Source organism: Ranitomeya imitator, chromosome 4 (genome assembly GCF_032444005.1).
Source record: "Ranitomeya imitator isolate aRanImi1 chromosome 4, aRanImi1.pri, whole genome shotgun sequence".
Lineage (NCBI taxonomy): Eukaryota > Metazoa > Chordata > Amphibia > Anura > Dendrobatidae > Ranitomeya > Ranitomeya imitator.
The window spans coordinates 579,697,805-579,713,589 of NC_091285.1; the positions used below are offsets into that span (position 1 = coordinate 579,697,805).

General features: G+C 40.9%; 1 protein-coding gene across 1 annotated transcript in view; it reads left to right on the forward strand.

Annotated features, from left to right (window-relative positions):
- The window catches only part of SMAD3 (SMAD family member 3), a 135,950-nt gene that overhangs the window by 95,781 nt on the left and 24,384 nt on the right, over nucleotides 1–15,785 (forward strand). Inside the window, exons 2-5 of the mRNA XM_069766406.1 lie at nucleotides 4,076–4,269; nucleotides 7,146–7,280; nucleotides 12,748–12,819; nucleotides 12,918–12,968. Of these exons, the coding sequence (XP_069622507.1) occupies nucleotides 4,076–4,269; nucleotides 7,146–7,280; nucleotides 12,748–12,819; nucleotides 12,918–12,968 (452 nt within the window). The remainder of the gene's footprint in view (nucleotides 1–4,075; nucleotides 4,270–7,145; nucleotides 7,281–12,747; nucleotides 12,820–12,917; nucleotides 12,969–15,785) is intronic.

A 15,785-nucleotide genomic window follows, 5' to 3' on the forward strand; every position in this document is an offset into this window, starting at 1 on the left:
TTACACAGGTTTGGTGTCAATGTGTAGCGCTCTAGCACTAAGGGTTAAGCGCTAACAGATGGTATTGCCATGACTATGGCGTTATCTATAGTTTATCTTATCCGGCCATTCCTCCCTTCTCAGCTCTGTGACCTGTCACATTTCCTGTATGTATGTTCCAAGTCCGCTAATGTGTATATATAGATAGATTCCTCCCTCTATGTGGTCTGTGCAGTACCTGACCGCCTCCTCATTTCTGTGCAGAGGACCCTAATAATAAATCATGTCGCCCTACAGATCATAATCTCAGTATGGTGTATAGATATACCATAATCTCAGTATGATGTATAGATCTACCATAATCTCAGTATGATGTATAGATCTACCATAATCTCTATATGGTGTATAGATCTACCATAATCTCAGTATGATGTATAGATATACCATAATCTCAGTATGATGTATAGATATACCATAATCTCAGTATGGTGTATAGATCTACCATAATCTCAGTATGATGTATAGATATACCATAATCTCTATATGGTGTATAGATCTACCATAATCTCAGTATGATGTATAGATATACCATAATCTCAGTATGATGTATAGATATACCATAATCTCAGTATGATGTATAGATATACCATAATCTCAGTATGATGTATAGATATACCATAATCTCTATATGGTGTATAGATCTACCATAATCTCAGTATGATGTATAGATCTACCATAATCTCAGTATGATGTATAGATATACCATAATCTCAGTATGATGTATAGATCTACCATAATCTCAGTATGATGTATAGATATACCATAATCTCTATATGGTGTATAGATCTACCATAATCTCAGTATGATGTATAGATATACCATAATCTCAGTATGATGTATAGATCTACCATAATCTCTATATGGTGTATAGATCTACCATAATCTCAGTATGATGTATAGATCTACCATAATCTCAGTATGATGTATAGATATACCATAATCTCAGTATGATGTATAGATATACCATAATCTCAGTATGATGTATAGATATACCATAATCTCTATATGGTGTATAGATCTACCATAATCTCAGTATGATGTATAGATATACCATAATCTCAGTATGATGTATAGATCTACCATAATCTCTATATGGTGTATAGATCTACCATAATCTCAGTATGATGTATAGATCTACCATAATCTCAGTATGATGTATAGATATACCATAATCTCAGTATGATGTATAGATATACCATAATCTCAGTATGATGTATAGATCTACCATAATCTCAGTATGGTGTATAGATCTACCATAATCTCAGTATGATGTATAGATATACCATAATCTCAGTATGGTGTATAGATCTACCATAATCTCAGTATGGTGTATAGATATACCATAATCTCAGTATGATGTATAGATATACCATAATCTCAGTATGATGTATAGATATACCATAATCTCAGTATGATGTATAGATATACCATAATCTCAGTATGATGTATAGATATACCATAATCTCTATATGGTGTATAGATCTACCATAATCTCAGTATGATGTATAGATCTACCATAATCTCAGTATGATGTATAGATATACCATAATCTCAGTATGATGTATAGATATACCATAATCTCAGTATGATGTATAGATATACCATAATCTCTATATGGTGTATAGATCTACCATAATCTCAGTATGATGTATAGATATACCATAATCTCAGTATGATGTATAGATCTACCATAATCTCTATATGGTGTATAGATCTACCATAATCTCAGTATGATGTATAGATCTACCATAATCTCAGTATGATGTATAGATATACCATAATCTCAGTATGATGTATAGATATACCATAATCTCAGTATGATGTATAGATCTACCATAATCTCAGTATGATGTATAGATATACCATAATCTCAGTATGGTGTATAGATCTACCATAATCTCAGTATGGTGTATAGATATACCATAATCTCAGTATGGTGTATAGATATACCATAATCTCAGTATGGTGTATAGATATACCATAATCTCAGTATGATGTATAGATATACCATAATCTCAGTATGGTGTATAGATCTACCATAATCTCAGTATGGTGTATAGATCTACCATAATCTCTATATGGTGTATAGATCTACCATAATCTCAGTATGATGTATAGATCTACCATAATCTCAGTATGATGTATAGATATACCATAATCTCAGTATGATGTATAGATATACCATAATCTCAGTATGATGTATAGATCTACCATAATCTCAGTATGATGTATAGATCTACCATAATCTCAGTATGGTGTATAGATCTACCATAATCTCAGTATGATGTATAGATATACCATAATCTCAGTATGGTGTATAGATCTACCATAATCTCTATATGGTGTATAGATCTACCATAATCTCAGTATGATGTATAGATATACCATAATCTCAGTATGATGTATAGATATACCATAATCTCAGTATGATGTATAGATATACCATAATCTCAGTATGATGTATAGATATACCATAATCTCAGTATGGTGTATAGATCTACCATAATCTCTATATGGTGTATAGATCTACCATAATCTCAGTATGATGTATAGATATACCATAATCTCAGTATGATGTATAGATATACCATAATCTCAGTATGATGTATAGATATACCATAATCTCAGTATGATGTATAGATATACCATAATCTCAGTATGATGTATAGATCTACCATAATCTCAGTATGATGTATAGATCTACCATAATCTCAGTATGATGTATAGATATACCATAATCTCAGTATGATGTATAGATCTACCATAATCTCAGTATGGTGTATAGATCTACCATAATCTCAGTATGATGTATAGATATACCATAATCTCAGTATGGTGTATAGATCTACCATAATCTCTATATGGTGTATAGATCTACCATAATCTCAGTATGATGTATAGATATACCATAATCTCAGTATGATGTATAGATATACCATAATCTCAGTATGATGTATAGATATACCATAATCTCAGTATGATGTATAGATCTACCATAATCTCAGTATGATGTATAGATCTACCATAATCTCAGTATGGTGTATAGATATACCATATTCTCAGTATGATGTATATATATACCATAATCTCAGTATGATGTATAGATATACCATAATCTCAGTATGATGTATAGATCTACCATAATCTCAGTATGATGTATAGATATACCATAATCTCAGTATGGTGTATAGATATACCATAATCTCAGTATGATGTATAGATCTACCATAATCTCAGTATGATGTATAGATACACCATAATCTCAGTATGGTGTATAGATCTACCATAATCTCAGTATGATGTATATATATACCATAATCTCAGTATGATGTATAGATACACCATAATCTCAGTATGGTGTATAGATATACCATAATCTCAGTATGATGTATATATATACCATTCCTCTTTTCTTCACCAATGTAATACACATTAAAGGTTCATCCATTTCCGCCACAGACTCACCAGCGGATTTTGCCTCTTATCCAAAAACACAATTCACACCATTTACATGTGGATTTTCTTGCAAATTTGCCTTGGATTTCTCCTTATTCATTACATAGAGGGAAATCTGCAATAAAAATCCCCAAACAACAATTCACATGCTGCAGATTGGAAATGTTCGTTTATGCACCGAAGTTCGGGCCACACGTAGCGAATCTAATGTGCTTTTTGCTCGATTTTTTTTTTTTTTTCTTACCACTGACGAATGCGGCAAGTCATGTGGCTTTTGTCTTATTTTTGTGCATAAAAGTATTCACATAGATCCATACCCTCTAAATACACCATATTCATATGGTTAGACTAAAATTAGTTTAAAATACACAGTAAGTTACAATATATCTACTTTATTGGTGATGGAAATCATTATGTGTAAATTTATTTACAGTAGAACACTTCCTGTGAATACCTGGCGAGATGAGCATTCTTGCGTCTTCGAACTAGGCAACGTGTCGAGACTATCATATCCTATTAGATTTCTGGCCTCTTGTAGTGCCGAGCATTGCTGATAAGTGCGTATGCCTTCTCTTTGCAGATCTCTGGATGGTAGGCTGCAAGTATCCCATCGGAAAGGATTGCCTCACGTCATATACTGCCGCCTCTGGAGGTGGCCGGACCTGCACAGTCACCACGAGCTCCGGGCAATGGAAATGTGTGAATACGCTTTCAACATGAAGAAAGATGAAGTGTGTGTAAATCCATATCATTACCAAAGAGTGGAGACTCCAGGTATGTGAGTTAGCGCTGCAGGCAGGGCCATGACTAGTGAGTCATACAGGGTAACACAACTAATTACATTGCAGAGATAATTGGCATGGTAATTAGGCTTTTAATATCTTGGGTTTACCTTCTGTTTACCCATAAGGAAGCAGAACTTTGCTTTTCTCCCTTTTCAAGGTTGGCTCCTTGACACCTTTTGGGTCCCATATACAGTAGACCAAGATCAGCCAAATCCGCCGATATTGGCAGGTTCAGACGAAAGTCTTAGGCTAGGTTCACATTGCGTTAGCAGCAGCCCGTTCAGCACATACGCTAACGGGCTGCTGCTAGCGCAAGTGCCGGCGCTACATCACGCTAGCGCAGATGGAGCATCTGCTAGCTCCATCTGTGCTAGCAGTGACGGACCCGGAAACGCTGCAGCCAGCGTCTCGGGTCCGTCACTCAAATGACGGCACATCGCTAGCGAACGCCCATTGTGGGCGTGTGCTAGCGATGCGTTCGCCATTGCATTCAATGGCGGCGTTAACAGACTATGTTACACCGCGTTATGCCGCGGTGTAACGTAGTCCGTTTAACGTAGTCAATGAACGCAATGTGAACCTAGCCTAACCTGTACGGCTGCTCCCGTCTCTCCCCCAAAGGTGATGCCAGGGAAGAGAAGAGTCTAGAACAGTATCTTCCAAACTCCAGTCCTCACGGCTCCCAACAGGTCATGTTTTCAGGATTTCCATAGTGCTGCACAAGTGGGAGAACTCCTGATACTTTCATCACCTGTGCAATACTAAGGAAATCCTGAAAGCATGACCTGTTGGGTTTCGGGAGGACTGGAGTTTGGTAAACACTGGTCTAGAACATCAGATTTCTGACATCTGATCCTTCTCTTCTCCAGGGGAAAAGTCACTACCACATGAGGCCAGCAGTGAATTTCTCACAGAGAACGCCAGCCCTTCCGAGTGTTTTAGATATGGGGGAGTTGGGAGAAGTGGCTGCCGCCGTGTGAGTTTCTCTAGAAGTTTCTATTTTAGGCTGACCAAGTTGTGGATCATTGCATAGAACTATATCCCCTTACTTTAGGTGTATAGATAATAAGTAACAATTTTAAATGGGTTGTCTGGCCTCGAGGTTCAGTCTGCAGTCACTCTTTGTGACTGCAGACTTGTGAATCATCTCATCGTGTGCACAGTGCGCTACGAGGATTCTCTGGTTCCAGCGTTGATTTGCAAACACACAGTCAAGATCAGCGCAAGTGTATTGAGCGAGGTCGGACGCAGTCTAGTCGGAAGGTGCCTGTTAGTATGTAAATTGCATATTTACGGTCACATGACTGACCGTGCCAGCTTCGTGGAATCCTCACAGCGTGCAGTGTGCGCAATGTGAGGATTCACAGTCATAGAGTGACTGCAGACTTGCAGCTTAAGAACAAATAACCCCTTTAAAGCATTTATATTTTTGCTAAGGGAAGCTACACGTATTGTCTGATTCTATACGTGGGCCTTGATCACTGTTGGGGTTACATTGGTCATTGCAGTGATTTAGCAGCTTGAATAGTGGGGTCTACAGCGCTATTCTTGCAGTTAGAAATAAACATAACCTGATGGGCCCCATTATAGTAAATTAGGGAAGTTCAGTATGGTTCTTTTGAAAAAAATAAAATAAATGGACCATGACCTGCTTTATAGATGGAAGCCGGGTGGCTGGTGTGAACTGTTTGCAGACATATAACTGCAGGACATTTTTACATAGGGCTGTATAGTTTGCATCTGCACAAGAAATATGCAGCTGCAAGTGTGTGGGTGTCTGTATGGGGGAACAACTAGGTATCCTATATAAAGGTACAATGTCCCCCAAAAGTCTCTTATGAGGGACACATGCCGTGTTTGTGTAATTAAAGAAATGGGTTAAAGGGAACCCGACAGGTGATACATGCTGCAGAGATGGTGGGCAGCATGGATCAGCAACTGGCTGAGCGATCGCACCATTGTTTGTCTCCTTTAATAACCACTGGGGACCGAGCCGCGCTGTTGACTAGTCGTACAGGCGGGTCCCCAGCGGCTTCTCCCCGCCCGCTGACAGTGACTGACAAGCCTCAGCCTATGTGCGCTTACGGAGGATTTAAACAGTATGCAGTGTTTCAGAGACAGACATACATGGCTGAGATCGTCCAGTCAGTAGCGGATACATGCTGGCCACGGTTTGGGCAGCAAGTATCAGATGTCAGGTTCCCTTTAGTGAAAAATCTAAGCAGAGAATTTCCGAATGGAGCGGTTTCTAACGGAGTCTCGCCACTTCGATTCATGCTATTTACCAAATTATTTGTTGGGTAACGTAGCAAAAAACGTCCACATGTCTACAAAACCATGCTCTTCTGTATTTGGTAATTTGGCGACCAACATGGCAGAAGTGTTGAATGGAAAAACCCAGCAGTGTAGGTAATGGCTGCGTGGCATGTGCTCTCCACGTGGACAGACATGATTTCCTACACACACGGTTACCGCTCGGGTGGACGTCACATACAATCGGTGGCACATAATATATAGGTGATTCAATTAGAATATCATCAACATTAGCAGAAATAAACACTTGAAATAGATCACTCTGTAATGACTCTCTATAGTATGAGTTTCACTTTTTGTATTGAGGAATTGAAATTAACTCTTTGATATTCTAATTTAGTCAGAAGCACCTGTATATACGTGAGATGTTCTGTCTTCTGACGATGAAATATTTTTGTTGTAAATTCTAAAAAATACATCTTTGTCAGAATGGGTTATCAGCAATCCCAGCACCAACTAATGGATAATAATGATAATTATTCCATAACGTTACCAATGTAGTTGTACAATCTAAATACACACTTTAACTTTATTCTTTCTCTTTTGTCTCAGTTCTGCCTCCTGTTCTAGTCCCAAGAAACGCAGATATTCCCACAGAATTCCCTCCTCTCGATGACTACAGTCATTCCATCCCAGAGAACACCAACTTCCCGGCAGGCATTGAGCCCATAAGCAGCTACATTCCAGGTACGGATGTATAGTTTCTCTCTGAATAATACAAACTTATAGTTGTTGTTGGAAAAGGTGCTACCCCACATGAATTATAAAATGTAACCACCTCCCTTTTATAATAGCTGTATAATGGGAAAAGCACGCACATGGACACGGGTATTTTGGGGGCTTAAATATCCCCCAAAATGTTCACAGCTGCAGGTAAAATGCTCACTTGATAGCTCAGCAATCGCAGCATTAGCATGTTCATCTTGTGCTATAAATTATAATTTTCTGGGGGAAAGCCATGAAATGTAAATTAGTTTATACCTTTAACCCCTTAACCATATATGATGTACATACCTGTCACAAGCACATGTCACTTTGTGCTCTATGACCACTGCATATGCCATGCGGATTCCATGTTACAGCTCCTGTGTTATTGTGCTTGGTGGCGAAGCCCGGCTGGTATGCACTGCCGACATCAAATTTTTTTGCCAATCTCAGGTGTTTAACTACTTTATATACAGTACAAACCAAAAGTTTGAGCACACCTTCTCATTTAAAGTTTTTTCTGAATTTTCATGACTATAAAAATTGTACATTCACACTGAAGGCATCAAAACTATTAAATAACACATGTGGAATTATATACTTAACAAAAAAGTGTGAAACAACTGAAATTATGTCTTATATTCTAGGTTCTTCAAAGTAGCCACCTTTTGCTTTGACTGCTTTGCACAGTCTTGGCATTCTCTTGATGAGCTTCAAGAGGTAGTCACCGGGAATAGTTTTCACTTCACAGGTGTGCCCTGTCAGGTTTAATAAGTGGGATTTCTTACCTTATAAATGGGGTTGGGACCATCAGTTGCATTGTGCAGAAGTCTGGTGGTTACACAGCTGATAGTCCTACTGAATAGACTGTTAGAATTTGTGTTATGGCAAGAAAAAAGCAGCTAAGTAAAGAAAAACGAGTGGCCATCATTACTTAAAGAAAAGAAGGTCAGTCAGTCCGAAAAATTGGGAAAACTTTGAAAATGTCCCCAAGTGCAGTGGCAAAAATCATCAAGCGCTACAAAGAAACTGGCTCACATAAGGACCACCCCAGCAAAGGAAGACCAAGAGTCACCTCTGCTTCTGAGGATAAGTTTATCCGAGTCACCAGCCTCAGAAATCGCAGGTTAACAGCAGCTCAGATTAGAGACCAGGTCAATGCCACACAGAGTTCTAGCAGCAGACACATCTCTACAACAACTGTTAAGAGGAGACTTTGTGCAGCAGGCCTTCATGGTAAAATAGCTGCTAGGAAACCACTGCTAAGGACAGGCAACAAGCAGAAGAGACTTGTTTGGGCTAAAGAACACAAGGAATGGACATTAGACCAGTGGAAATCTGTGCTTTGGTCTGATGAGTCCAAATTTGAGATCTTTGGTTCCAACCACAGTGTCTAAGTGCGACGCAGAAAAGGTGAACGGATGGACTCTACATGCCTGGTTCCATGAAGCATGGAGGAGGTGTGATGGTGTGGGGTGCTTTGCTGGTGACACTGTTGGGGATTTATTCAAAATTGAAGGCATACTGAACCAGCATGGCTACCACAGCATCTTGCAGCGGCATGCTATTCCATCCGGTTTGCGTTTAGTTGGACCATCATTTATTTTTCAACAGGACAATGACCCCAAACACACCTCCAGGCTGTGTAAGGGCTATTTGACCAAGAAGGAGGGTGATGTGGTGCTACGCCAGATGACCTGGCCTCCACAGTCACCAGACCTGAACCCAATCGAGATGGTTTGGGGTGAGCTGGACCGCAGAGTGAAGGTAAAAGGGCAAACAAGTGGTAAGCATCTCTGGGAACTCCTTCAAGATTGTTGGAAGACCATTCCCGGTGACTACCTCTTGAAGCTCATCAAGAGAATGCCAAGAGTGTGCAAAGCAGTCATCAAAGCAAAAGGTGGCTACTTTGAAGAACCTAGAATATAAGACATATTTTCAGTTTATTCACACTTTTTTGTTAAGTATATAATTCCACATGTGTTAATTTATAGTTTTGATACCTTCAGTGTGAATGTACAATTTTCATAGTCGTGAAAATACAGAAAAATCTTTAAATGAGAAGGTGTGTCCAAACTTTTGGTCTTTACTGTACATCTATCAGTAGTGACAGCAGCACATGAACAGTTTGACAGATGAAGAGCGCTCCCTCTGTCAACTCATCAGCACAATTGTGGACTGTTGATTGGTTGCCGTGCCAACTGGAGGCCTGACAATAACCTCCGGGTATGCTATACAATAGAGCCTATACGATCCAGCTGGACACGTGGCCTGATGGACTGTCTGTCATGCACTGGTCCCTGGGGGGACTAATAAATGTTACAAAAACAAAAAGGAAAAAATGCTTTTAAATGTGTGTATATATATATATATATATATATATATATATATATATATATATATATATATATATATATATATATATATAAAAAAAAAATCCTGCCCCAAATCTGTTTAAAAAAAAAAGGAAAATGTTTAATCTAGAAAAAAATAAATCGGTTTTAAAAAGTCACATAATTGGTGTGTATATATATATATATATATATATATATATATATATATATATATATATATATATATATATATATATATATATATATATATATATATATATATATATATATATATATATATATAATAATTTGTCTAAGGGGTACTTCCGTCTTTCTGTCCTCAACTTCCGTAACGGAAATCCTGCGTCACTGGTTGGTCTCAGCAGCTGCCTGTCATGGCTGCCGCGACCAATCAGCGACGGGCACAGTCCGATTAGTCCCTCCCTTACAGTCACAGTGCCCGCCGCCCGCTCTATACTCCCCTCCAGTAACCGCTCACACAGGGTTAATGCCAGCGGTAACGGACTGCATTATGCCGCCGGTAACGCACTCTGTTACCGCTGCTATTAACCCTGTGTGACCAAGTTTTTACTATTGATGCTACATAGGCAGCATCAATAGTAAAAAAATGTAATGTTAAAAATAATAAAAAAACAAAAAACCTGCTATTCTCACCTTCCGTTGTCCGCTGAGCCGCTCGCGCCGGCCGCCATCTTCCGTTCCCAGAGATGCATTGCGAAACCGCTAAGTCATCTGGGTAATTTCGCAATGCATCTTGGGAACGGAAGATGGCGGCCGCATCACACAGCTTCGCTGGATCCCAGGGGTGAGTATATAATGATTTTTTATTTTAATTACTTTTTTTTTAACAGGGAAATGGTGCACACACTGCTAAATACTGCGTGACTGGGCAATATACTACGTGGTGGGCAATATACTGCGTGACTGGGCAATATACTACGTAGCTGGGCAATATACTACGTGACTGGGCAATATACTACGTGGTGGGCAATATACTGCGTGACTGGGCAATATACTACGTGGCTGGGCAATATACTACGTGGCTGGCAATATACTGCGTGACTGGGCAATATACTACGTAGCTGGGCAATATACTACGTGGCTGGGCAATATAATAATAATAATAATAATTTTTATTTATACAGCGCCAACATATTCCGCAGCGCTTTACAAATTATAGAGGGGACTTGTACAGACAATAGACATTACAGCATAACAGAAATACAGTTCAAAACAGATACCAGGAGGAGTGAGGGCCCTGCTCGCAAGCTTACAAACTATGGGGAAAAGGGGAGACACGAGAGGTGGATGGTAACAATTGCTTTAGTTATTCGGACCAGCTATAGTGTAAGGCTCAGGTGTTCATGTAAAGCTGCATGAACCAGTTAACTGCCTAAGTATGTATCAGTACAGACACAGAGGGTTATTAACTGCATAAAGTGTATGAGAACATGATGCGAGGAACCTGTTTTTTTTGTTTGTTTTTTTTAAATAGGCCACACAGGGATCGTTACGTTAATGCATTGAGGCGGTAGGCCAGTCTGAACAAATGAGTTTTTAGGGCACGCTTAAAACTGTGGGGATTAGGGATTAATCGTATTAACCTAGGTAGTGCATTCCAAAGAATCGGCGCAGCACGTGTAAAGTCTTGGAGACGGGAGTGGGAGGTTCTGATTATTGAGGATGCTAACCTGAGGCGGAGCGGAGGGCACGGGTAGGGTGGTAGACTGATACCAGGGAGGAGATGTAGGGTGGTGCTGAGCCATGGAGTGCTTTGTGGATGAGGGTAGTAGTTTTGTACTGGATTCTGGAGTGGATGGGTAGCCAGTGTAATGACTGGCACAGGGTAGAGGCATCGGTGTAATGGTTGGTGAGGAATATGATCCTGGCAGCAGCATTCAGGACAGATTGGAGTGGGGAAAGCTTGGTAAGAGGGAGGCCGATTAGTAGAGAGTTACAATAGTCCAGACGAGAATGAATAAGTGAAACAGTAAGAGTTTTTGCAGAGTCGAAAGTAAGAAAAGGGCGAATTCTAGAAATGTTTTTGAGATGCAGGTAAGAAGAGCGAGCCAGTGATCGGATGTGGGGGGTGAATGAAAGGTCAGAATCAAGGATGACCCCAAAGCAGCGGGCATGTTGCTTTGGAGTAATGGTGGAACCGCACACGGAGATGGCAATGTCAGGCAAAGGTAGGTTAGTAGAGGGAGAGAACACGAGGAGTTCAGTTTTTGACAGGTTTAGTTTCAGATAGAGGGAGGACATGATGTTAGAGACAGCGTGGCTACGTGGCTGGGCAATATACTACGTGGCTGGCCAATATGGTATGTGGCTGGGCAATATACTACGAGGACATGCAAATTCTTGAATACCCGATGCGTTAGAATCGGGCCACCATCTAGTATGTACTATAATCCTATATCATTACCACCTGCTTGACAATATGTGCTATAACCCTATATCATTACCACCTCCTTGACAATATGTACTATGACAATATATCATTATGTTTTGCCCACGGTCAATGCCACAATAATATATATAACACAAATCAATGCCAGAAGTGCTATTTTAAGGGGTTAAAAATATGATTGTTACCTAAAACTTGTGATGTGGATATAACTTGAGCAAAAACTGATTAATGAATTTACCCAGAACCCCAAGTTTTATGTGATTATTATGGTCCAGGGTGCAGCCATTGCTTTACCAACCTGTAGCAGGCCATTCGCACACGAAATCTTGCGGTAATAGACCATCACACTGGGCGTAGTCTTGGCCACATTCGGCCCGCTGCACACACTGTCTGCCGTACACTAAACCTTGCTGACCTTGGCACCGCTCACTATTTGGTATTGCAGCCTCTGTGCTGAGTTCCCATGGCCCTGACTGCCCAATAAGGCTGCATGCGAGCAAAGTTTTGATACAGTTTCCTTTCTCCAAGTAAATAAATACTTTTTTTTCGGGTGGTGAATATGGTGGAGGTAGAGAGAATCTCCTGAATGCTGGTGTGCAAGCTGCCGAAATACCACTGGCGCTTATGGTGAACTGTAGATGTGTTTGTACATTCAGCATCTGAGTAATCTGTTCCTTTTGTTCAGAAACACCGCCTCCGGGTTATCTGAGTGAAGATGGGGAAACTAGCGATCAAATGAACCACAGCATAGACTCCGGTAAGGAACCCAAAATCTACACCGTGAAAACTGCTGACCTGTTTCTAGAAGATGTTATAATAACTCCTAGCATTATTATTGTATTATTATTATTTTAGGGTCACCAAGCCTATCTCCAAATTCCATGTCCCCTGCACACAGTAACATGGGTAAGTTGTTGGTTTCTAATTTGTTTTCCCCCAAAATGGTTGGGATTATTGTAAGATAGTGTATTTGGGTGCAGGATCACAATGTATGCCCTTTGTCTACTTTCCAGTATACCACACCGCCTCCGCCAGCAAGGCGCAAATGTGTTTAGAACATGTCTAACAGATAATAAATGTGGCGCAAAGCAGGAAAGAGCATTTAGGTGGATATCTGTACGTTGCAAGTCCATGTGTTCCTGGTGTGGTCATTGGTTGGCATCTTGGCGCTTATCGCTGACTATGCACTAAACATTTATTTTTTCGGTCACCCATGTGTCAGAAAATGAGGGGACATTGGGTATATGGCCATGCGTTACAGATGCATACAGCTCAGCTGCAGTTTGCTGTAATAAACTTGCTGACTGCAGCATTTTACCTTGAAACTCACCTCAAAGTGCCCTTTGTGCTAGAAAACCACAACAGTCAGCCCGCGGCCCGCCTTAGGAGAAACACCAGCCTTCACAAAGTAGTGCGTCCGCTCTCAGCCAGAAAGTGCAAGATTTATGTATTTCTTTGTAGAGGTCTCCTGCAGTTTAAAGGGGTCTTCTCCTGTAACAAAGTGATAGCATATTACTAGGATGTGCCTTCGCTTTATGATCTGATCTAACCACTAGGACCCCCACTGAGAATAAACTAGACAGAGCTGCATCGCTTTCATGGTTTTATTCTGTGTATGTGCCCCCGGCCACCTGAAATTACAGGGGGGCGCAGCTTTTCATTGAACAGTGCCCATGGAAGTTAATAGGATGTTTGTGTTTTGTGTGGATGTAGACTAGAGATACTTTTGGAAGGTAAAGATCCTGAATCAAAATAGGTTTTCACCCTAAGGCCTCAGCGATTTTTGATCAGTGTTTTATGTGAGAACTAGGAACAGAACATACAGAAAAAACTATCATTGAAAGACTGACCCCCCCTTCTATGTCTTAGAGACACTCCTGGTTTTGGCAAACAAATACTGACGGAAAATCACTGATGTCTGAATGAGCCCTAAGGATATTCTAGTTTGTAGGGCCTCATTCAGACATCCGTGATTCACCTGCGTCGGCGATCTTTGTTTTCAAGGATAGACCATCTACTCATTGTGGTCCATGGAGCTGTTAACATGTCTGCAAAAAACATGGAGATATGTTCAAGTCACAGATCAAAATTCCACCATCAAGTCTGTGGGTCTGTGAAAAGCTTGGCTAGACCACAGATGTCATCCGTGTGGTATCAATGTGACGTGTGACATCCATTTGACATCCATGTAACATCCATGTGACATGTGTGGCATCCGTGTCTCATCTGTGTGGCATCCGTGTGCATGTGGCATCCGTGTCTCATGTGTGTGGCATCCGTGTCTCATCTGTGTGACATCTGTGTGACATCTGTGTGACATCCGTGTGACATCCGTGTGACATCTGTGTGGCATCCGTGTGACATGTGTTCCATCCGTGTGACATCTGTGTGGCATCCGTGTCGCATCCGTGTCTCATCCGTGTGGCATCTGTGTGACATCTGTGTCTCATCCATGTGACATGTGTGGCATCCGTGTGACATGTGTCTCGTCTCATCCGTGTGACGTGTGGCATCCGTGTGACATCTGTGTGACATCCGTGTCTCATCCGTGTGACATCCATGTGACATCTGTGTGGCATCCGGGTCTCATCCGTGTGGCATCTGTGTGGCATCCGTGTCTCATCCGTGTGGCATCTGTGTGACATCTGTGTCTCATCCATGTGACATGTGTGGCATCCGTGTGACATCTGTGTCTCGTCTCATCCGTGTGACGTGTGGCATCCGTGTGACATCTGTGTGACATCCGTGTGACATCCGTGTCTCATCCGTGTGACATCTGTGTCTCATCCGTGTGACATCTGTGTGACATCTGTGTTGCATCTGTGTGACATCCATGTGCTCTCCGTTGTGTACAGATTAAAGTGAAGGAGATGCTTGGAGGTTTTTTGTTTGCATAGTAAAAGATTGATGCCACACCGATGGTACAATCAAACCCATAGACCAAGAATAGATCAGATTAAAAAAAAAAAAACACTGATCATAATCTATTTTTCATGTACTAAAAAACAAAAACTGGATGTGTGAATAAGGACTTGGCCTAAAACTATGTTCACAAGTTGCATTTTTGATGCGTTATTTTCCCACACTCAAACCCGACTCTCTTGACATTAAGAAGCTTGCTTCAAAAAAGCAGGTTTTACTTAGTTTTTGCTTTGTTTTGGTCTTTTTTTTTTTTTGTCAGGGTACATTTGTCTCTCCGACCTTAATTTTGTCTTAATTAGCTGTGATCTGACGCTGTGGATCTGCAGAGTCCTGTTTTATGCCCAGTTTCAGTGAATGAGTTTTCTGATGGCTGCGATGTCCACGGTCATTAAAGCTTAAATGTCCGCATGCAAGGTCTCTGCACTGGCAAGTTAATCCCAGATCTAGAGGGATTGATTCAGCCTTGTCCTGATTACTCCGAGCTTTCCCTGTGTATCTGTGACAGCATGTGTGTGCACCGGAGAACGTGGGCCGCAGCCACCGCCGTTTCTTTATCAGTTGTTGGCCGCAGACTCTGGTCTTTCCAGCTCTGTGACTCAGTCCTTCCCATCTGCTGTAAGCTCTGGCTCTCGCTGAGCATGAGCTGATCTGCCGTCCCTTTTGTGATAGATGCCCAAAATCTGAATGATTCACAAGGCAGGAGATGCGGCCAGCTGAGTGTGTCAGCGCTGTGTAACATAAGGGACAGATGACCGCTAGGCACGCCGGATCTGTGACGCCCCAATATCACCGCTATAGTAT